We start from the raw sequence: 23,815 nt of genomic DNA, 5'->3' as shown, positions 1-23,815 counted from the left end.
TGCATTTATTATAAAATTTACTGAGTGATTTTTTTCCATTAGTGATTTTGTGTTTTCATATGTAAATGAAATATTCCAGTGATGAACCAGCAGTGCCCACGGTGCAAAGCCGTTCGTTCTTTATTTTGTTTCACTCTGGTCCATCTGGACTGGCGGTTTCTCCTTAATCACCATGCTGCAATTAATTTTCACTGCATTAAAGTGTTACCAAACACTAAGTGTTAGTGGCCGAACAATTTCTTTACAAAATTGTGGGTGCTGATATTCCTAAGGAGTGTTAGCACCCATTCTGCAGGGCTTTCCTTGACTAATGGCAACAAAGATCTCATAGAAAAAGGGGAAGTTTTTAGCTGTCTTTTCTGAAACAGAGGAAATTCCCCCCCAGAATTTTATAGTGTTCCTTACCAGTGTTGTAAAAAAGTAGTGGTAGTATTCTGTCATCATTCCCATGGAGAGAATCTGTGAAAGAGATGGAAAGGTGAGGGTACTTTACTCTGAAAGCTCCCAGTGTGTTGCAGTGCCTTTGAAAAGCAAGGGTTAAACACATCACAGGTCATGAGAGCTTGATTGCAATAAACCCTACATTTTTCTTCAGGAGCCAAAAATATCCTGTTGTATTTAAATGGTGTTTTATCACCTCTGCTCAGGAAAGAGATTAAAGATTGCAAAACTTCCAGGACAAGAAAAATTACTAGAGATAACAAGACACTGATTTTTAAAACCTTTAGTCTGCAGTCTGGAAGTGTTAAAAAGGAATTTACTAGCAGACAACACAGTTTGTAGGGGGAAGTGCTTAGGGGCAGGTTTTTGTTCTGCTGCCAGGTGAGAACAGGACACTGGTGAGGGCTCAGGAGTAAAGGAGGAAAACAGAAAGAAGGAAGTTTCTCTAAGTGCTTTTTGTTCCACCTGGGAATGTGGGTCAGCGGGAGGGTGCCAAAACAACTGGGGTGGAAGAATGTTTGGGCTGGATTGACCTTCCGGAGGTCTAAATGGACACTGACGGCCACGTGGGGCAGAGGAGGATGAGATTTTCCTTCCCAGGCCTTGTGCTGCAGGACACTTCCAGAAGGATGTGCTTTACTCCCTCAGCTCTCCCCAGAATCAGTGGGAATGCTTTCATAACCCCCGAGGGTGTGTGGGTACCTGGCTGCTCCACAGCCTCCCCCCAGCCTTCCTACACTTGTCCCCACACGCTCTTGCCAGGATGGGAAAATTCTGCCCTCTGGCATCTTGTGAGGAGGAGGAGGAGGAATTATAAACTGGGAAACTGCTGAGGGATTCATTGCCACGACAGCAACAGGGAGTAAGGTTAACTCCAGTTCAGTCCTGATCACAGCAGTGTAAGGATCTGCTATTAATTCCTCCCTTCTAGGACAGTTTTGGGAGTGCCTGAGTAGCTGTTTGAAAGGCAGGGGGGCATAGTGGGATTTGGCCAGCCAAAATTCCCTCTTCTGGCAGAAGCCTCTGAACATCAGTTGAGTGATTGTGTATGGCAATTCCTCACATAAAAAAAAAAGCAGAAAAAGAAAGGAAGAAAGCAAACCCTGAACTTCCTGAGCTGCAGCAGATAATAAAACCAGCTCATGATTAATCGCAAACAACTGATCCGTTTCCAGCCACTAAAAGTCAAGCCAGAAGGCAACTATTTTATTGAAATGCTGCACTGGATTTACACATCAAAATTGCCTTTTTTATTTCTGATTTTATTAATCCTCTTCTCTTCTGTTTCTTGGAGCTATTTTATTACCTGTAGAATAAGCTGGAGGCTGCTGATCCTTCCCTGTTTATGCACAAACAACAATACAGGTCTGTATCCAGGGGAGCTTTTGTGTGCTGTGTTTCTGGGACTGGCTGGACTCAGTCCCCCTCCCTGGAGCCTTTGGATTTCCGTGGCTTTGGGAAGGAGGTGCCAATTTTATGGGATTTTCACGATGCAGATCTCCTTTGAGCTGAAACTGCACTGAAATAGCCAACTGTGACCCTGTGGGGCTCAGAGCAGCTGCCAGGTTAAACAAATGTGCTCTGAACCCAGGAGATGTCCAGATTTCTCTGGTCCTTTGCAGGGTGTTTGCAGTCAGTGCACGGTGGGGTGAAAGCAAGTTCTTACCAGTTTACATGGGGGAATCCAAACGGCCAGACTGAAATAAATGATTCCTTCCTGCTCGGATTGCAGCCCGAGACAGGAGAGCTGAGAGGCCACTGCACTTCTGTCAGCAGAGAATACAACCTCCAGCTTGCCTGCGTGGCCAGTGCTACCCCACCTACTGCCCTGAGACACAGATTTCCATGAGGCAGCCAGACACATTTACTGCAGGGATTACAAAGTGCAGCCTGGACCTTTGGGAAGCATTTCCCAGCTTGTGCTGCTGCAGCTGCGCTGCTGAGGGTACCAGCAAGCTGAGCCAGGGCAGCTCTCCTGCCAGATCCAGGAGAGCAGCTGAGAGCAGCGTTTGCCTCCTGAACACGCGCTGGGTGAAAGCTCTTAGGAGAATATTGATCGCCAGAGTGAACAGAGCTGGCAGGACACACACAGAGCTGTGAATGATCCTGATTTCACAAGTCAAGCTACAGGTTTGTTCTCTAAAGCAAAACAAGCCCAAAATGAGCCTCAAAACATGCCCAAAAACCAAGCAAAACCCCCAAACCCCACACCAACCAGAAACAAAGCCCCTGAGGAGAACAACCTCAACCGGTTGTCCTCCCCTCTCTAAGTCATTAAGGATGATAATTAGCTAACAGCTATTAATCACTTAGACATGCCTGTGACGTGTGCACTAGATACTGAACAGGGGCTTTCTGCTGGTGGATCAAAGAGGCTTTGCAATTATCATTTGTTTATGTTTAAGGGTAATATGGCTGCTAAGTGAAATTCCCACTGAAGGATGATTTACTGCTCCAATGCAGGAAAACAGGAGATGCAATCAAGCCAAAGCAAAAGCAAGAGGAATGCTGAGAATCATGCTGTACATTCCAAAGCATCAATAACTGCTCCCGAGGCTGAATCCCTTGGATGCTCCTGTCAGTGTAAACAGGAGTTTCCAGGGCTCTTCTGCTGAGTGTTTGCAGCACAGCAGGCACAGGAAAGCAGCTCCCAGTAGCTCCAGGAGGAGACAGTAAGAGCCTGCTTGGACCAAAGATGGATTTCAGGCTGGGACAGCCCTGAAGCACCTGGCAAAGCTTCCCACAGAGCAGGGAACCTGAAAGAGAGAAGGAGCCCAGCAGAGAGAGGGGAAGGCAGCATCTCTGTCTGTGTGCCTGCCCACAGGAAACAGGGGTGAGGTTTCATTGCACGTTGCTATTTAAATAATTTTGCATGTAATTATGTAAATAATTACGCACCTGATACAAATGTCCTATTTAAATAATAATAGCTTTTGCTTACAGTGGAGCTCAGATGAATGGAAACTGGGGAAATCAGCCTCAAATATTCTCCTTGTGCGTCTCCTGCCCAGCCTTCCCCGTATAACATTTGTTCTCCAGCCAAACCCAGCGATGGTTGGACAAAGGGAGATAAAGACACTTCCATCTCTAATTATCCGTTCCAGATCAGGAGCCTGGGCCTTGTCCTTCACAGCTGTGCACTTTCAGCTGTGGGTCACGAACCGCAATGTGAATCCAAAAAAGTATCAGTGGTCAAATTATATATGGCAAGCTGACAGAGGCTGGGTAAAAATACTCTCCCTTATGTCTGAAAATCTCTTTTGGGTGCCCTGTTCCTGGCTTGAATCACATCCCAGCTCTAACTTGCATTTGTTCAACTTGTAAAAAACTCCCTGCCTCATTTAGATCCATTGTCAATCTCCCTTCGAGGCGGGCTGGGACTGGAATGACGGGCAAGTGCATTAGTGGGAACTGCACCAAATCCTGTGCTTGCTCTCACTCTGCATTTCCTTCGCTCAGGCTGTGATTTAGTTATTTAATGTAGTGATCATTAAATGCATTTCATTTTCCAATTAATTATCCCCGCTGTTTTCTGAGATCAGCAAGGTGCAGCACAGTGAATAAAAGCCCCTCTGCCTGCTCGCCTCTCGAGTGTCATAGGTTTACACTGGGCACACAGTCCACGCAGACAGCTTTATTTGGACTTGACTGCGCTCCCTGGAAGTCTGCATCCCTCTGAGCACAGCAGGTGTCCAGCCGGGGTGGCTCCCTCCCCTGCGGCCCTGCCAAGAGACAAGGCAGCTCTGGAAGCACCGTGTGGTGCCGGGGCCCAGCTGGAGCAGGGACCACGGCACTGGGGCAGGACAAGTGCCCCATGCAGCCGGGGGTGCCTCCTGCTGCTTCCTGAGGAGATCCCAGGCTTCTGGAGCAGCCACACCACCCTTCAGACCCCATCATCCCACAGAGCCCAGGCGGATTTGCCTCTGCAGAGACCCACCTGTCCTTTTGGGAACTGGGCTCGCTGCTGGATTTGGGGCTGAATTACCACTGTCACACCCCTCCACGGGTGTTGCTGATGTCCCAGCAGGAACCAGGGGGCCGAAGGAGGGTGTCCCCCACCAGCAAACCCTTCATAAAATCAGGAAGGGGAGGAGAACCAGCCAGGCTAGCACGTCTCTGCTTCTCACCCAAAGCGGGGCACCTGGGGGATCTGCCACTGCTGTTTCTCCCATGAAAGTGGGAACAGAGCTAATCCTGCCTTTTCTTAGCAGGGAGTGGGCTCCAGCCTACCTGCCAGGTTCCTGAAGGAGCACAGTCAGGAGCTGAAGTTTTCTATTCTCACGTCTATTACTGTACCAGGAATGTGCTCCCTGGTGACACCCGGTTTTCAGCCTTCTGTAGGAACTGAATTAATGATTCCTTTCGTTGTCTGTCACATCGTCTTTACAGGAGGCTCTGTGAGAGCCTTCAGCCTGATTAAATATACAGTACACTTCCTCAAGTGTGTTTTGGAGGTGTGAGGAAAGGAGTAGGTAATTTAAGGTTAGCAGGGACATACTTCCTGAGAGGTGAGTTTGCCTAGCAGTAAAATTTGTGCCAGCTCCTGGTGTGTTGGAACAAACTGAGGGTTAGCCACAACAACTACACCTCTTCAGCCAAGTTTCTCTTACAAAAGGCAGTATCAGACTAAATAACGTGCGGGATAAATTGCAGGATTTGTGCATAAAACAGAGGGCAGTCTGCAAGAGCCAGATCTCATTTACTTGGGGAGTGCTCGTCTACTGCAGACAGAGCACCAACCTCCGTTCTCCACCAAATATGCCAGGTAAATGCCACAGCCAGCAAAGGAGGGCCAGGCCTCGTGGGGCTGGTGAGGGACTGAGGACATCCAGGCTCTCTGAGCATGTCAGAGAAGGGGCAACGTGGGAGTTTAGGGAACAGCTTGTTCAGCTCTGTATTTTGGCTAAATTAGGTTATTGATTTTCCTGTTCTTGTTGTGCACACAAGGAAGTGTGTCTTGATGGGGTTTTAGTGGAGGCCATAAATAAGGAGAAATTAGAGAAGCAATCTTTGTAAAGCCAAGGCTGGAGGAGGCGAGTGAAGAGGTGCCCTGGTGCACACACTCCCAGCACAGCTCCAGCAGAGTTCTGGGCTAATCCTTCTGCTCCCAGAGGAGCTTCTGGGCACCTCTGTCCCTGGGAAACAAGCAGTGCCACAGCTGGTGCCCCCTCCCTGCTCCATGGGCTACTAAACACCTACTACATTACCTAAATACAGTGAACAGGCAAGGAAGAGTTGCCTCGGCACGGCTTTAGGTGACCCTGAGTCCTGCTCCTGTTAGAAACCTTACAGAATTTAACTACACGGGAAAACAGCACTTGTTTTTCCCGTGACGTCTACTGGATTGTTTGCAAAGTCAAAAATATTCTCTACTAAAACCACAGAGTTTCCTTGAAATGATTTCTCCAGTGTTGGAAATCCTGCTTCCATCCAGGTAAAAAGCCACAGGGGTGTGTGAGTACCGGGATGGGGAGGTGAACCAGGGCTGTCCCTGTGACCTGCAATCAGAGGAGTCCCACAGGAATGCAGAGCCCTCCACGCCTGCACATTTCCCTGCTGCCTCTGGCGGGGAGGAACTCAACCCCTGAGTTATTGCTGCCAGCATCCACACTCAGCCACAGAACTCGCTCACAGAAAAGCCATTTTCCCTTTCTTTCTAGCCTATATTTATGTTGTTTCCTCTCCCACAGTGCTGACCCACAGGTGTACCTCTCTCAGTTTTCCTGTTTTCTCCCACACTGTCATTCCCCCTCCTTCTCCCAGTTCTTCAGGCACTGGAGAGCATTATCTGTATCTGCAGCCTGTCACTTGGCTGGCTGATCCATATCCCACACAAACTCTTCTGCTGCTTTGCCCCGCTTTGGTGCATCTTTCAGCACTCCCTCCTCTTCCTTTGACACCCAGGTTTTGTTTTCGGGGGTTTTTTTCCATACTCAGCCTGGCATATTGGAAACTTTGTGCCTCCTGCAGTGTGCCAGACATCTGCACCTTCCTCTTGAAGACCCTTCAGAATCTGTGTTGTCAACTCTTCCCCCACAAATCTCGTTTTGGAGCAGCCAAAAGTGGGGATGCTTTTGGGCAGCCCTGCAGGGAGCAGAGTGGGGGCACAGCCCACTCCCCCTGCCCAAACAGTGCTGCTGCAGTGCCCTCCCCGTACCTCAGATCGCTCGCACTGAGAAAATCCTAACATTTAGTGCAGGCCAGCATTCCTGAGAGCAGGAAATCTCACCCTACAAGCTCACAGGAATTGTGTGCTGCAGCTCACTGAGGATGCTGCCAGTCCCTGTCCCCAGCACCAAGTTTCTCCAGCCTGGAGAGGAAGGTTCCAGGCTCCACAGATGAATGCAGTAACGTGCCCTACCAACTTTGACACAAAAAGCTGCTCTGCAGAACCTAAATATTTCAGTAAAACATTCTGGGATGGGAGCAGAAAGGGACCTTTATGAGCATTTAGTCAGTGGAACCTCTCTGGCGCTCTTCTGGGATCAGGGTATCCCATCAGATTGACTGGCAGGAGAAATAACAACTCCTCCCTCATCCCTCCAGGTGCAGCAAGAAGGGAACTGCCATCACAAAGCACGGCTTGCTCGGAACTATTTCCTGCAGGTCAACGAAGTGCAGGAGCCAGTGCTTTAGACTTTGATTGTCGAGGAATGTATAGCAAGTGACACCAGTAAATTCTAATTCCCACCACTCCCTGTGTGCCCCTGGGAACGTCCCAGCCCATTACTGTCAGGCTCTGTTTGTCCTTGCCTGCTGTGGCTGCCCAAATCTTGCACTCAGGCTGGGCCAACCCTCGCACATCAACCTCTCTCAATGTTTTAAAGGACAGTTTTCCCTTCTGACTCTGCCTCTTTTTTTCTTTTGATGGGAAAGAAATAAGAGCACTGTCGATTAAACAAGGACAAGCTGAAGCACAGGAAGTTATGTCCCCAGTCAGGCAGAACCTGGAATGCTAGAAAGAAAAGCCTGTTTGCTCCTGTGGGACACACGTGGGGCTCCCCAGGGATGGCAGTGGCTCTGCGCAGCCCTGGGCTGCTGCACCTTTGTTGGGACTTCTGTCCCTGTCCTCACAAGCCCAGCAGGGGAGTGCCTTTGCTTTTAGTGCTCCCAGCAAGTGGAAAGCAGAGAGGCTGGCAGATTTCAGGGTACTCACATCGAGTTCTGCCTCCCCATCCCCGGTACCTGCTTGAGGATTTCTGCCGCCGTCTCGTGCGAGCAGTCGAATATCACATAGAACTCCTTGCCCTTCTTCATCTCCTTCAGCAGAGGCCTGGCATCCTTGTTCCCAGAGGGCAGCTGGCGGATTTTGATTTTAATGTTGTATCTGGAAGGGGCTTTGATGAGCTCCTGCAGGCGAATTAGACCTGAAAAATGACAGGCAATGATACAATCACCATCCCGTGCCACAAGGGTCTATTGTCAGTTAAACAGGGTCTCTCACACTCCACACTTCCTAGGGATAATTGCTAGTTCCGTATTTGCCAGCCTCCTAGCTAATATTATTAAAGCTTTTCATTCCCATGTTTATACTGGCTTCCACATCTAAATATTTTTGAAAGGTGTTTTTAACTGGTTGACTACAGGATATGTTTGCACTGGTGAAATGCAATATAAACATATTGTAGTATGTTCAAATTGAGATGCAAAAAGCACATAAGGCTTCTTCCTTGGCAGCTCATTATTATTCCAATACCAAACAGCAAGAAGATAAAACAGAGGAAACCTCCTCCTAACTTTCCTGCCTGATGTCTCTCAGCAGCTGTGAGATCTTTTAGAATGTTTTGAGATCCAGCTCTATGTCCTCAAACACAGAAGGTGATTTCTCAGGCTCTGTGTTCAGCTGGCACAGCTTTACACGCCTTAGCTGAAGTCAGTGGAGCTCAGCCAGAGCCTTGTCCGAGTGTTTAAACACAGTGCAGTTCCACTGGCTAATTCAGCACTCCTGTGTAATTTGCACTGCCTCCAGAACCTAGGCAAGATAGTTAAGAGCCCTTTGAGGTGTGTGATTACAGCCTCTCATTACCCACGAATGCAATTCACCCACAAAAATATTCCTGATCTCCTGCTGAGGCAAAGAGGCTGCCTGGAAAATATGCACAAAGAGAGAGAACGAAGGCAAAGAGCACTTCTTGAACAAAAATCAAACAAACTATTAAAATGAAGGAACTCCTGCCTCCCCTGCTGGGATAATATTTGTGTGGGGTGTGAATGCCCCTGGTTGAATGGCACATTTAAGGCAAGACAAAGCTCCCTCTTCCCTCTGAGGCTCACAGGCCTTGCTGAGTCTAGAGCTGTTGGCTTTCACTCAAGTGCTGCCAAGGTGCGTGGGGAAAAGCTGCTCTGCCCCCGCCTGCAGGGCCGGGGCTGTTCCTCGCAGGTTTTCAAGTATCAACAATCAATAGAGAATACTCAACATTATGAGCATTCAGCTGGAAATGCTGCACGCGCCGGGAGCCGGGCCTGGCCGGGAGCCAGCTGGGGAGCAGGAAACCTCTGGAGCTGATTATGATGGGAATGGGCTCCCAGCACTCACTGACAAGGGGCTGGTGTCACCTGGCTGGGGAAGCGCAGCCCGGGTGTACCAAGTGCTCACTCCTGGCTGCAGTGCCCCGGGATGGCAGCTCCAAGAGGGAGAACTGAGATCTGGGAGCAGGAGCCTGGCATTCAGGGAAGCCTTCGTCTCATCCACACCTCACATTGAGAACTGGTGTTTCTCTTCCTAGCAACAGAAAGCACTTGAGTGCAAGTGTGGCGAAAAGCGGAAGAAACAAAGGGTTTGCCCACCCACCTCCCTCTCCTTTTAGGGGGCAGAAATTACTGTGTGCCTTAAAAGATCTCCTTTGGTCACATCAGACTGGGACCTTGCACTGCTGCCACACGACGTGGAGATGGAGCCCAGGTGTGGTGTCCTGGAGAAACCAGAGCAGCACTGGAAAGAACTGCAGCTATTTTTCCAGAGGACATGGCAAAAGCCTGACCCCCATAGCCCATCCAGTGCCACACCCTGCCCTGGGCAGGGACACCTCCCATGAGACCAGGACGCTCCGAGCCCCGTCCAACCTGGCCAAGGTGTTTTTATTTCTTGTGGTGTAACGATGTCAAACACGAGGGATGAGAAATGAAAGAGCTTGAGTTAACTGGCATTGCTCTAACCCCAAATCCAAGGACTATTTATACTGATCAAAGCTGACATGTTTACTTTCCTGACTCCAAGTTAATGAGATGATTGATGATTAATTTACTTTGCAAATACCTCTGCAAATGAAATCTTTTCAATATCAGGCATCTTTGTAACTGAGCAGGTACACAGCATTTGGCGTTTTGGAATGCCAGTTTGGTCATGGGGTGGGCCAGAAAAGACCTCTCCTTGTTTCTATTCTGTCTGGAAGATTTATCTAGGAGCTACTGGACAATGTCCAGCAGGGGCCACAAAGATGATGAGGGGTCTGGAGCATCTCTCTTGTGAGGAGAGGCTGTGGGAGCTGGGCCTGGTCAGTCCAGAGAAGGGAAGGCTGAGAGGGGATCCCATCAATCCATGCAAATGTCCCCTCAATCCACACAAATGTCCCCAGGGGCTGTCAGAGGATGCTGCCAGACTCTGCTCAGTGGTGCCAGTGACAGGATGAGGAGCAGTGGCCATGAACTGAAGCACAACAAGTTCCACCTCAGCCTGAGGAAGGATTTCTGTCCATGGAGGGGGCAGAGCCCCAGAACAGCTGCCCAGGGAATGTGTGGAGTCTCCCTCTCTGGAGACATCCCAAACCCACCTGGAGAGTTCTGTGTCACCTGCTCCATGGTGGGGGGGTTGGACTGGGTGATCTTCAGATTCTGGGATTCTGGGATTCTGTGACCAGTTTGAAGCTGTGTTACGGTTCCACAACCAGGAAGCAAAATGGGATTGAATATTCAAACCCCAGGGGCTCCTTCCCAAGGTCTGGTGAAGTGAGCAGCTTTCCAGAAGCCATGGTGGCAGCAGGACAGGGGTTTTTCTCCTGCAACGCAGGAGAACTGCTGAGGGCACGGCAGAGTGAGCTTCCCCAGGATGTCATGTCTGTACTCTGACAGGAGCACAGGCCCTGCAGCCCAGCACCACTCACCCGTGCTGTCCTCGTACACCACGGTGACGATTTTCCAGTTGTAGTAGAGCACGAGGTCCAGCACGGCCCTGCTGATGGCGGCGTAGTCGGGGTAGAGGTTGATGTAGAAGGCGTCCCTGTTGTCCACGGTGGGGTGCTTCCAGCGGGTCTGGATGTGCGGCACCTCCAGGGCGTTGCAGATGGACTGCACGGCGCTGACCGACGAGCTGTGCGCCGGCCCGAACAGCGCGGCCACGCCCAGGGCCAGCTGGTCACAGGCTGAGGGGACAAGAAGCTCTTAGCTGCCAACACCAAGGGACTTGTGGGATGCTCACTGGGAGCTTTCATCCTCCATCCATCCCCATCATTTCAAAGCGAGAACGGGGCACTGCGTTGCCTCAGACCCACTGAGAGATGTGCCAGTGGTTCCTGAGGCATTTAGAGGTGCTTTGGAGGGTAAAGAGAGAGGTTGAGGGAGCTGGGAAAGGGGCTCAGCCCGGAGCGAAGGAGGCTCAGGGGGGACCTTGTGGCTCTGCACAACTCCCTGACGGGAGGGGGCAGCCGGGGCGGGAGTCTGGGTCTGCTCCCAGGGAACAGGGACAGGAGGAGAGGGAACGGCCTCAGGCTGGGCCAGGGGAGGGGCAGGTTGCCTGTCACGAGAATTTCCCCATGGAAAAGGTTGTTAAGCTTTGGCAGGGGCTGCGTAGGGAGGTCTGGAGTCCCCATCCCTGGAGGTGTCCCAGGAAGGCCTGGACATGGCACACAGTGCTCTGGGCTGGGAACAAGGTGGGCATCAGGCACAGCTTGACCTCGATGGGCTCAGAGACCTCTTCCAGCCTCAGTGATTCTAGCCGGATTGAGGTTCTGCAAATGGCTTTACTGATCAGCATTATATCCTAGACCCTGCTTGCTCCATGTAAAACCTTCTCTGCTCGTTACCTTGCAGACCACGTGGATTCCTGAACTGCCCTTCTCAGAACAGCTTTATTCTGGAGGTACTAGGAGCTCTGTGGCTGCCAAAGGAACGTCACAGCAATGAGGTTCCATGGCAAAGTGTAATGGAAATACGTCCCTGGATCCCCCCGGGACTGGCACCTTGCTACCTGTGTCAGCTGCTCTAATTTCAGGCTGCTGCAGGAACACAAGCAGCAAAGGGCACCACGACTCACTGCTCTCCATAATCTGTGTTTACAAAGCAGGCAGTAAAGCCTAAAGCCCTCAGTAACAGCAAAGGGAAATAAAGAACCGACACACACTGACATTTTTATACCCCTCCAAATCAGCCAAATACATCAGCAAAGGTTTCCTTCTCCTTGTGCCCATATCTCAGCCTGAAGAACCCTGCCTGGAGCTGTCTTTGCATTTTTCTTTCCCTCCCATGTCTTTGCAGGCTGACAGACAGGAGATGAAGTAATATCAGTTATTTCTGTCCATTGGTAAAATTTACTGCCAATGTATTTAACAAGGCTCCCGACAGGGACAAAGCCTGGCACTGAGCTGCAGTGCTGCTCTCTTTGTGAGGCTGGGAAATTACTGGGAAATCAGAAATGACTCTGATTGAGTGAACTATTAAACACACCAACTTCCACAAGCAGCTGAGATTCTTTCAATGCGTATTTAGCTCTCTGACTGTAATGGAATATGACCGAAAATCAATTATTTTCTGTTTCCGTTCTACAAATGAGTGTTTTACAGGCAGCATAAAGCGCACAGGCTTTCCAGGTTTCATTCACAAGCCTTTCTAAAGGTTTTAATGTGCAAATTGTATAAATAACTTCAGTAATTTATGATGAGAAGAAATTACTGCTGTCTGTGTGAGTTTCTTGCATGTAGATTGACAACTTCCTACACATTAAGTGGAGAAGGCACTTTCACAACAGTCATGGAAGAGATTCTCACTCTACTGGGAATCTGAAATACTGTATCGGCCTGGATGATATGGATTATAAATCCACCACACTTGAGGTTCGATAGCATATAGCTCCAGCACATACCTGATAACTGAAAAAGAGCGCAATACATGCAGTTTAAAGCTCTTTTTGATGTTCTTTGAAAGCATTCTCCTTTTCCCCACTCTTACTGAGAAACTGAAGTAGCAGAGGAAAATTTGGTAGTGTAGATGTTTGAAAGGTGACAGCTCACCAGCCTGAGTTCTAAAGCGAGGCATCTTTATTTTCCAGCCTTCTAGCAAATCCCGTTCCAGGAACTGGGCTGCTCTTTATAACATTTTATCAAACTTCAAGCTTGCCTCCTAGAGGCCAAGGAACACATGGAGGTTAAGGAAAGTTGTGACTTTCTGCCCCTCTCAGTTTTGGCCTGCAAGCCAATTAGAAGGGGCTAAATTGGGACGTAATTTTCCTTCTCAGGAAAAAAAAAGAAGAGGCAAAAAATTCCAAACTTGACCACTCCAATTCCTACAGTCATTTATAGCAGAGAAACTTATTTCTGTCTCTAGGCCACTGAGCATTAACATTTCAGGGCAGGGAGGCTACTGGCCTCTGGTCTTTAAAGTGCAGTGGAAATAATTTACCAATAATGGGTATCTGCGCTAATTATGGGTTGTGATGTCCCGCTGTGCTTCCTGTGAGTCCGTGGTCATTTTTCTGCAGAATTCCAGGTGGCAAATGTAGGTTTTGGAAAGAAAAATGCCTTGGACTTGCCACCTGCCATCTGTGGCTCTTAGCATGCAGACAGGACATAGGGGTTTATTCAGAAAGCACATGACAGGTCCAAGCCCAGCTTGGTTCTTGGTTCAAACACCTTGGAAAGATTGATTTTATGTTCCTGTTGGTGCACATGATACAAGCAGAGCACAAAAGGAGATCAGGCTGGGGAAAGGTATAGGGTACAAACCATGTATGTAACGGACACAGTAAGTGAGATAATTACCTCTTCTCGAGGCTTCAAAGCTATCGAAAAGGTTAATTCTCTGGATGTCATAGGTTAATGTGGTATTAGGCATCAGTGTTCTGTTTCTATTAATGTTGCTGACAGCAAACTTGAAAGCCAATTCTTCAATATTAACAGGTTCGTTTTCCACAGTTTCGAATATCCCTCCTGTTGGAACAGAGATAAATGAGAAGGATTATTCACCTCTTAATCGCCGCCCATAAAGAGAGGAAAATAAATCATGAGCAATAGCTTCTAAATCATGAGCAATAGCTTCTGAGCCTTCATCAAGGCAAACCTGATGGCTCTTCAAAGCACTACAGCAGAGCACAGTGGATCATTAGCTTTTATCTGCAGTGGCACTGGGGTTAACTCAGTATTATGAATGTTGCTCCACAAACATCTGGGGAAGCCAACGCGTGTTTATTATCGAGCCTTTTCAGAGGAGCACTTTAAATGCTCTGAAAGCTTCCATCCAGCTCCTTTCTAATGAAAGTAGGGATGAGCATGGGTCTTGTTCCCCCTGCTCCAGTCTAATCTACATTTGGAGATGAAACTTGGACGTGTGGATGTGTTCTGAAGTGTTTCTGCACATCCTGGCGGAACAAGATCCACTGAGGAGTTTGAGAGCACACGGGCTGGGAGCCTCCCCTCGAGCTCCGTGTTTCCTCTGGTTTGTCATAAACCTCGGGCAGGGCTGTTGGTCATTCCTCAGTTTGCTCAGGGGCAGGGAATAGTTTTGCTTTCCAAAAGAGGGCTGTAAATAACCAGCCTGAATTTTGGAAGCATAATGAATTTCCCTGGAGTGTATCCTGGGATGGGGAAGGTGTCTCAAGGCCACAGCCTGTCCCAGTATACTGGGATGTCTGCTCCCTCCAGCCTCTAGAGACCTTATTATGCCAGCAGCACATTCCTGCTGTCCAGGGGCACTGGGATTTGAGGAAGGCACAGCAAACACAGCTAATTAAAAAAAATAGCTCCTCTAAGCAGCAATCTCCAGCTTCAGTGCTTGATTTTGCAAGTATAATTTACTCATTTAGTGCAAGTCACTAGAGAACACTTTGGATTTCTCACTTACGTATTTCCCCATTTCCCCAAGTGAAATTTGAGGCCCGTCTCTTTGTAATTCCTGGGCATCTGAACACATTCAGCTCATGAGCTGCAATTCCTGCAGTTTTGATGTCACCCATGTAGGAACAGTGCAGTCATTAGCTGACCATCAGAAATGGGAACATGCTGGAATTAAAACCTGGTTTGAATCTTAATCCAGCAATGAAAACCCTGCAGTTTGCCAGCCCCAGCCTGGTAATGTTATCCCTGGCTCCTGTGGAATAAACGGCGTTATTTTATCTCTTGAGCGCCCATAGAGCAATGCCTTGACGTGGCTTAAGCAATCTGCCAACTTCAGCAATTTTCTTCTTCACTCCATGGATTCCTCATGCAAAATGTGCAGGTATCAGAACCTTTGGGATTTCTTCCCCCTCCCTCAGAAAACATCCCAGTGATTACAAAAGAGTGTGATACACAAAAACAGCCCCCCAAAAAAGCCTAATTGCAGGATTTGGAACCAAAACATCAAGTGGAATGCTAAAAGCCAGCAGGATTTTCCAGAGCTGCAAACTCCAGGTCACCTGGAGGGAAAAAATCTGAAGCCTGTCCTTTCAGATCCAGTCCTGTAATTCCTCATCCCAGTGATGATCCCAGCAAGTTTAGTGGTTAAATTCAATTCTCTTTCCCTCATTTCACCCGAGGAAGACAATTCTTTTCAGTCAGCTGCAGTGCCAGCCTGGGCTTGGGCCAGAAAGTCCCACTGCTGAGTTTTCCTTGAATCCCTGCTGGAAGCAGCAGAACATTGCTCCATCAGGGAGGGTGGATGTCACAGGTAAAAGGGACAGCCTGAGATAACCCGGAAATAAGGGTGTCCACAATGCCTCCCCACTTCCAATAGGATGAGTATTTGGCCATTTGATCTTGGCAAAAAATCCTCTCCACCTCAGAAATTATTACTGTGCATTCCGTCCCTTTCTGCTTTTTTTTATTAATTAAAACTACTTCATCCAACCGCCCTTGAGGCAACCTTCATACCTGGATGTACACAAGCACTTCCTCATTCTAGGGCCAGAACTATTTCCAGCCCTCTAATCAGCTGCCTATTAAATGAAGATTAATTTTAATTGCTGTACAACCAGGAACTATTTATACTTCATTAGCAGAATTCCGCAGGATCTTTCCTTTTGGAAAAGAGTAAAAGCTCACTGGACAGCAGGAGGGCGGTGAGGGAAAGGAGGAGTGATGGAAAGAGGGGGAGTTTTGTGTGGATGCGTTTTCTGAGCAAACTTATCAGAACTCTGCGCTATCAACACACTTCCATGTTCCTTTTGCACACATGAACGGAGCAGGAGAGCACCCACAGGAACTGTGATTGCAGGCTTGATTTGCTGGTGACATATCTCGGATAAAAGATGGAATCCCAGACTGGGTTGGGTTGGAAGGGGCCTTAAAGTTTACCTCACTCCACCCTCTGCCATGGACTGTGCCTGAGCTGAGGGACATTGCATTAAAAAGGCTGGGACTGCACCTATTTGAGCTTGATTCTTCTGTTCAGGCCTATTTGTGTAACAAGGAGTTGAATTACTCGATAAATCTGCATCACAAACAAGCTGTGCTGCAGCATTTTCACCCATACATCCCTACTGACATCCAGCAAGTCCATAAATAGTCTCTTGTCCTCCTTCTGCTGGTGACTGACAGCCAAGCTCAGAATTTATTGTAAGGTCCAGGTAAAAAGAAAAATGGCAGAGTAAGTGACAAGTTTGATGAAGAAGCAGTTTGTCAGATGATTCATTTAAATAATTACTGTACAGCATTTTAAAAACAAATTAACCACAGCATTATACATAGGAAGGAAGGAAGGAAGGAAGGAAGGAAGGAAGGAAGGAAGGAAGGAAGGAAGGAAGGAAGGAAGGAAGGAAAGGAAGGAAAGGAAAGGAAGGAAGGAAAGGAAGGAAAGGAAGGAAAGGAAGGGAAGGAAAGGAAGGAAGGAAGGAAGGAAGGAAGGAGGGAGGGAGGGAGGGAGGAGAAATCAGTGTTAACTCAAGATATAAATATGTTCCAGGAATGAAGCTGTTACTGCTGAGCATAAAAACAAGCACTGGCTTTCATGTTGGGCTGCTGGTAGCACTTAGGTGAGAAAAACTGTAAATTTTTGAGTCCTCTCTTTCAGTTCCCTCCTCCCTCAGTCGGAGAGTGAATCCTCCACAGCAAACCGAAGGCTGCTGAGTCCTGGTCAGTGGCAGACCTGACTTCTCACTTGCAGCACTTCATTTGCAACGTGATTTCTTCAAGGATGAAGGAGAAAACCCTTATCTGCCCCTCCTTGGAATCCAGCCATGGAAGGTAAGAGGGAACGACAGCCTGGGTGCAGCTGCTCTGCCAAAGGGGGCTGCGCCACGTGAGTGAGTCAAAGTGGCACACGGGGCAAAGCATCAGCTCCATTCACTCTCTGAGCACAAACACGCCCCACAGCAAGGAAAATGTCACAACTACAGAGCACACTTCAGCAGGCACACCTGGAAAAGCTCCTCCAGCCCTCCCAGGCAAGCAAATATTTCCATTGCAAGGGGTCAGCAGGGACTGAGGGAGTTTCAGTAAAGGTCAGGGCTGAATCCATTCCCAGAGGGGGATATTACAGTTTATGACTCTTTCTAGCTGAGGATAAACCCCTGTTTCTACATGGCTGATGCCCAGATTTCCTGTGCTGGCTCAAAGGAGGAATTTTCCCAGGCTGAGAGTCAGCTGTGCAGCTGGGGAGCTGCTGGGACACGGGATAACACATGGAAGAAGCGATGTGGAAGCACAGGGACTGTGGGATGCTGCTCCATCCTTGAGCTGGGAGCCACCGACAGGTCCCAAAGGCAGCCCAGGGCCACGACAGGCAGGGGATGTGCTAGCAGGGCTTCCAGAAACATCTGAACATCCATTTCCTGCAGGGATTCCTGCTCGGAGAAGCCTCGCCTCCTTTCCACAGTGAACCCTGGGAGGTCCACGAGAGCTCATTAAAAGCCACCTGTCAGTCACTGAAGGGAAAGGAGAGCTAAAATCCTGATGATGGTGAGCTCTGTGCTGCTGCATTCCCCGAAGAGAAGCTGGTGGTGGTGCCAGGTTAATGTAGGGGGTTCATAAAGCCAAACTGACACACGGTTTGCCCTTGGGCTCTTTGAGAGGGGTATGGATCCCATGAGGGCCTGGAGCACACACCCTCAGTGGGGCTGAAGGCTCAAAAAGGAGCAGGGCGCAGCAAAAGAGTGCTGAGGAAGATTATTTCCTCCAGGTAATTCCGTCTGACAGAGTCCCACTCGGACCGAAAGCACCTACTGCTGGGAACCCCCTCCAAGCAAGTTTTCCTATCTTTATCTCTTAGCAAAGGACAGATTCTCCTGTGCCACGTGGTGTCCAGCTGGGAGCCAGTGCCTGTGCACTCAGCACACTCATCTCCCCAGAGGAGAATTAAAGAAGTTAGTGCTCACAGTTTAGCAGCATCTTCCTTTGAAAAATTACCTCTCTGGCAGTGAAAGCTTATCCAGAAGTTGGCTCTTGCCTCTCATTTAGACAGACCCATACACGGCTCTGTGATGTGGATGTGCAGTAAGAGTTTCTCAGGAAGAACGGGGAACAGCCCCACTCCTGTCACAAGCAGCAAGTGCAATTCGCATTTGCCCATCCTGCAGCGGGTTTGCTCCCCGAGGTTCTCATGGAACTGGGGCCGTGTTTGGCTGGCAGAACCCACCCTGAGCCCATCAGCATTCTGTGCACGGGTGGGCTGAGCCTGCAGCAGCCCTCAGAGTGAGGAGCTATTATCATCCTCATTTTACACACAGTGGAGCTGGGAGCCACGTTCCCACCGCCATTCCCTCTCCAATCTGTTCAAAAGCTGCTTTGGAAGCCTTCCATGCGTCGTGCTCTGTTCCAGCCTCTTCCCGCCCTCTCCAAGCCCCTGGCCCTACCTTGGCATCCATCATGCCTGCCTTGGCCAGCCTGGGTCCTGGCCAGCCTGCCCCCAGCTCTCCGCCTCGGTGCTCCATCCTGCCAGATGTCACTGCCATGCCCTGGCTCTGCCAGCTCCGGGATCACTCCCCCTCTGTGACTCAGCACCCACCTGTGCACTCCTGCTTTTAGGCTGCACTCAAACACAACTCCCAGCCCCTGCCCTTGCCCTTCCTGCCCTTTCCCCTCCTTGTTCTCAGCCATCAGAATCTCGAAGAAAAGACGCTGAGCACGGAAAGGCGAATACCCCGCTCTGGAACCCGCCTGGATTTCTGCCTCCCTCACCCCATGTCTGCAGCTATTTGCTCCCTGTCTCTGTAGACCAAAAGCTTTGCAAGACTTTAAGAAATGTTCAGCCAAACAGAATAATTTTTCAAATGTAATAAATGCAGGGCTGGCTCTGGGGTTGGGGTGGTGGTTTAATTCTCAGTCACCTCTGACTCAAGGTTGATGGTTTAATTCTCCTTTCTGTGGCTGTGAGGAGCTGAAACCTGGGACAGGCTCAGGACTCAAACCCTGACCAAGGGAGGGGATGAGCCCCAAGTGTCAAACTCAGCAAATGGGATTTTTTAAAGAAGACTAGGCTTGTTTATAGCAAGGTCACTGCCTATTTGACAAGCTGGGTATCTCCTCTGTTCCCAGCTGCCTATCCAACATCCAGCTCCGTGTTCCAGATCTGGTTTTACTCCAGCTGCTTTTGTGAAGGTTTTGCTCCCAGCTGTAACAAGGCTGCTCAAAATTTGCTTGATTTTTTGCTGAACTCTCAGGAGGACTCGGCCTTTCTGCCCTTTTCATGCAGCATGGCTGGTGCTTAACAACCAGTGATGAAACTGCTACAAATCCCACTTTGGCCTCAGACACGTGCGGGCTCTGCGGCTGCCCGAGAGCTGCAGCCCCTCACGAGGGGTCTGAACCCGTCACCCAGCACAGAGGACAGAAAAAAAGGGCTCAGTAAAAATGGTACAGCATTTCTCCACCCAAAACAGCCCCTGTGAGAGCCAGGGCAGCTTTTTATAATCATCTGCACTCCAGAAAGGTGCATTCAGCCCTGATTTGATCCTTTGGAAAGCAGAGGGATAAAAATACTTGTGTGTATGTATAGGTAGAAGAAGTTGAGCTTATTAAGATACAAGGATCTGCTTTTTCCAATGGGAATTATTTCACTTCAGCTTGTGAGTGGAGATATTTCCCAAAGGCACAATTGGCATGATTCATGTTACAGAATTTCTAACTGATGACCTTTTTCCTTTTTACTAACAGGAAAAAAATCTGGTTGACCTGATTTAGGTATCTCTTGCAACACCAGGCAGGAACTAAAGTGTCGTTTTCGAGGTGCAAGCTCTCAATTTGGTAAAAGTTTTAAAACTGTGTCCTTGCTCCTTTGTTTTTTATATTTCCTTCTGCCTGCACTATGTCATGGCTTGTGGGCTGTTCCAAACACTTCTCCCGATTCCAGCAGAGTTTGATCAAATTCCCTCACGGCTGAGCATTCCTCCCACCATGCTGTAACAACTTAAATAGTCCCACTGGCAAAGAAACTTACTTTCCCGAGTCCTTTTAAATCTTTCAGAGCCCTGCTTCACAGATCTGCTTTCCCTCAGTGTCTGAGTCAGAGGATTTCCCAGACATCCTGACACGTTAATTGCTGATCATGGGCAGGGCTACAGGGTGCTGCTGGAAATGGAGAGGCAACGGGAAAGCAGAGGGGAAGGGACAATCAGGAAAAAAAATCAGTGCTTATATTGAGGAGTAAAGGAAGGGGAAAAGAATTTGACAGAAATAAAAAGCAGAGGAGGAGAGTGGACAGCAAGCAGGTGGGATGAAGACTGACAGACTGATGGCACTGAGCTGCAGGCATTGGTGGAATTTTTATTTACTGCTTTTATCTGAGTCCATTTATCAAATGCATTCAATTGCTTACAAATATAGTGAGAATTTTTGGCAGATTGTACCTTACGCTTGAGGAAAGCTCAAACCAAACGAAGCTTTAGAGCCCCCATCTAAAACAACAGCAAGGACAATAGAACTCTGAGGGGTTTTGCCGCCTGATTTTACACAGGCACCCGGTTTAACCAGGAGGATATCTGTGCAAAAAGTGCTTTGCACTGTGCTTTGCTGCAAGAGGTGACACTCACAGAAAGCAGCAATACATGCAGGGTTTTCTGCACTCTGACAGCAGATCACCCCTGGAAACAGAAACATTCACTCGACTGAGCCCTGAAAAGTTACTCCAGAGAGGAGCCCCGAGGGGAGAGAAGATGGCCCCACTGCAGAGCAGTTGTGAGTTTCATTTGCAATGGAACTGCTTCAGGATGAGCCATTTTTCTCCAGCTGTTAGCCAGGAATAGAAAGACATTTCAAAATCCAAGACAATGCTTTGAAATGAGCGCTATTTAGCAAACAGCGTTTTTGTGCATAAATGTCAGGGTTATATCTTTAAAAATTACACAGTCTGTCTTTCCTTGAGTGCCCATTAAGCACTATTATCTCTAAGATGCTTAGGAACATAAGGTCTTTATTAAAGCTGAAGAAATCCGAGTTTATCCTGAAAAAGCATGGATAAAATCAGATCACAGACTGTCCCAAAGTACATCCCTTCCAGCGAGGAGGTGCTGGACGGAGGTTGAGGTTGGCAGGGGGACGTTTCAAGCTCTGACTTTAGTCTTGGGCTGTTCTCTTTGCAATTGCAGCGGCTGCAGGTGCCCTGAAGGCAGTGGTGCCTGTCCAGCCAGGAATGATGGACACGGGGATGCCTGGAAGCTCCAGAGCTGCAGCAGGTCCCCCATTTGGAGACTGCTGGGCACACTTTGCACCTTGAACTATGCAAAAAATCGTGTCCTGATCGAGAGTTAAAACATTAAGGATCCCAAACAACAGCAGCCCCTGTTGTCACACCTTCTGCACGAGGCCATGGGGAATTTTGGCTTTGCCTTCCATCCCAAATGCAACAATTGATGATGGCAGATTTCTCTGAGGCTGGAGTTCCTCCTCTCACACTGGAGAAAAGGCATAAAATCATTCAGCTAAACTGGAGAGGACTTTGCCTCTGATTGTCCCCACCCTTCCTTCTCCCCAGATCATGCCAGGCCTGGCATTAAGGAGGGATAAACCTGAAGTTTAAAAATAAAAACTGCAAAGAGACATAAGTGATTTGATTGATTTTCAGTATAAGAAATAAGTCCCCCCCTTTAGCTTCTCTTGGCACAGAGGGAGGATATAAACCCAAATGTTACCAGGTTTCGCACTGGATCTGTGGGTTTGGTTGTCCTGAAGGTCCAGACACATATTTGGGGTGGGGCACTCCATAGTTTGGGGGACATGGGGAAACTTGCAGGTTTTGCTCAGGATTTCCTTTGAACCTTACAGCAGCATATTGTCCCATGCTGCTGCATTGTTCTGCCTCCCTTTAACTGGCATTCATGGAGTTTCATCCTTAAATCCTCAGGTATCAGGAAGGAGCACAGAGAAAATGGGCTGCCATTTTCCTAAGCAGGGCATTATTTATCTTGCAGCCTCAGCAGCAGCTGGCTTTAAGAAAACCAAGGTACATTTTCAGTCCTGGGAAGTGTAATATCTGAGGAGCTCATCTGAGATGATGCTCTTAAGGGCGGGGGGTGCAGATTTTGCCACAGATCCACTCTTACGAGTAATGTTTAATCAGCACCTGTGCTTTGAGCTGCCACATTTCCTCATAGTAATGATCTTGAAAAGACACTTACTGGAGGTGCCTGCAGTTTAAAGCTTTCTTGGTAATTATCAATCTGGAACATTTCTATTCCTCAGTCTACCGAGGGCCATTTGAGTCTGAAAAATGCCTTATTCACTGTCTACATTTGCAAATATTAAAGCACCAAGTGTAAACAAAACATGGCTGCACCTGATGACAACTTTCCATCAAGTGCTAAATTATACACCTCCAAGAGAAATATGGAGTGGGAACCCAAACAACTCTGGGAACACTTCTTTCTTGTAGTGCTTCCCTCAAAAAGAACTTAGAGAATCCCAGACTGGTTTGGGTTGTAGGGACCCAGTTCATCCCATCCCACCCCCTGCCATGGGCAGGGACACCTTCCACTATCCCAGGCTGCTCCAAGCCCCAATGTCCAGCCTGGCCTTGGGCACTGCCAGGGATCCAGGGGCAGCCACAGCTGCTCTGGGCACCCTGTGCCAGGGCCTTGAGAGGCTCCTGCTCAAATCACTCAGGAGAGCTGTAAAAAGGGGGATCTTTTAGCAGAGACACTTTCATGGTGTGCAGGCAAATTTGGGGATGCCTGAGGCAGCAATGTTATATGCAGATGAATCCCAACCACGAAATGTTTGACATTTGCACCTTGTGTGTGCACAGCAATGTCCTTCATGAGGAATCACACTCAGATTGAGACATTCCACTGCAACAGCTTCACTGGGAGCAGCTTCATCAGGAAGTATTGACGCTAATTAAGGATGGTAATTACAGTTATTACATTTATTGTGTTCGAGGTATTCTTAGTTGTAATTATTGCACTTATTGATAGGGAAGTTAGATATGTACTTTGGGAAAAAATGGCAGGAAAATTTGCTCCTGGATAATTTTACCCAGGGGTTAAAACTGTATTTAAACAATTAATTCAAAAATTAAATAAAGAAAAAGACAATTATCTGAAAAACTGGATTTAGCTTTAGTATTTTTAGCCTCATAGCTTCATTGTAAGAAAGAAATTTCCATCAGAAGCCCATGAAATAACTTTGCCATGAAGAGGCAACTGTAATTAGTCCAGTGCGTAAAGATGGCTTCAATTCAATTAAGCATTTCCATAATTGATGAAAGAAATGATGGCCAATGTGTTACCACCAATCTCCTGACTGAACAACTTAAATTTCAAAAGAAAATCAAAAATTCAGCTGAAGGAGACACTTGATGTTTTTCCTTGCTCAGTTTTCCTCTGTGTGTGTGTCAGATTTCCCACTCAGGGTATTCCAGGATCCTGTGATTCCACATTTCAACAGGTTTATACTTTCGGGGAACTGGATTTTAAGTCTGTTCAAAGTGGCACCAAGGCCAATCTTCCCCTGAAAATCAATCCCACACGCACATTTTTAGCATCATCACATGGGCTCCAGTAAATCCAGAGCTGAGCAGGCAGCACAGGGAACACAGAGTCGTCTCTGGTTATTATTTTCCCTAACACGTAAGAAGTGTTTGTTTGTTTTTTAAAAACCAGGTCCAGTTTTAAACCCCAAATCCAGCAGTGCTGCTCCTCACCAGGCTGCCAGCAACTCAAATCCACCCTGAAAGCTGGGCCACAGTCAGGCACAACTGGCTGGGCTCACTTTTGGGGTAAGGGCATGAAATCCAGCTGCTTGTTCATGCTGAGAGATCACTG

The 23,815-nt window shown here is 48.3% G+C and overlaps 1 protein-coding gene and 1 long non-coding RNA gene across 8 annotated transcripts in view; one reads left to right on the top strand and one right to left on the bottom strand.

Moving 5' to 3' along the window:
* GRIK1 (glutamate ionotropic receptor kainate type subunit 1) overlaps positions 1-23,815 on the bottom strand; it is a 108,491-nt gene that overhangs the window by 40,821 nt on the left and 43,855 nt on the right. For all 6 annotated transcript variants that reach the window (XR_005602287.1, XR_005602290.1, XM_039554670.1 and 3 more), the window contains exons 2-5: positions 13,410-13,577; positions 10,542-10,799; positions 7,627-7,808; positions 406-459 (exon numbers count right to left, since the gene is read on the bottom strand). Coding sequence is in view for 4 of the 6 variants with exons in the window: in XM_039554670.1 (XP_039410604.1) it covers positions 406-459; positions 7,627-7,808; positions 10,542-10,799; positions 13,410-13,577 (662 nt within the window). In the remaining 2 variants the exon portion in view is untranslated. The remainder of the gene's footprint in view (positions 1-405; positions 460-7,626; positions 7,809-10,541; positions 10,800-13,409; positions 13,578-23,815) is intronic.
* The window catches only part of LOC109143199, an 82,861-nt gene that overhangs the window by 55,550 nt on the left and 3,496 nt on the right, over positions 1-23,815 (top strand). For both annotated transcript variants that reach the window (XR_005602292.1, XR_005602291.1), the window contains exons 4-5: positions 2,905-3,274; positions 16,633-16,805. This is a non-coding gene — a long non-coding RNA (uncharacterized LOC109143199). The remainder of the gene's footprint in view (positions 1-2,904; positions 3,275-16,632; positions 16,806-23,815) is intronic.

Source organism: Corvus cornix, chromosome 1 (genome assembly GCF_000738735.6).
Source record: "Corvus cornix cornix isolate S_Up_H32 chromosome 1, ASM73873v5, whole genome shotgun sequence".
In the NCBI taxonomy this organism is placed as follows: domain Eukaryota; kingdom Metazoa; phylum Chordata; class Aves; order Passeriformes; family Corvidae; genus Corvus; species Corvus cornix.
This window is presented reverse-complemented; position numbering and strand designations above follow the sequence as displayed.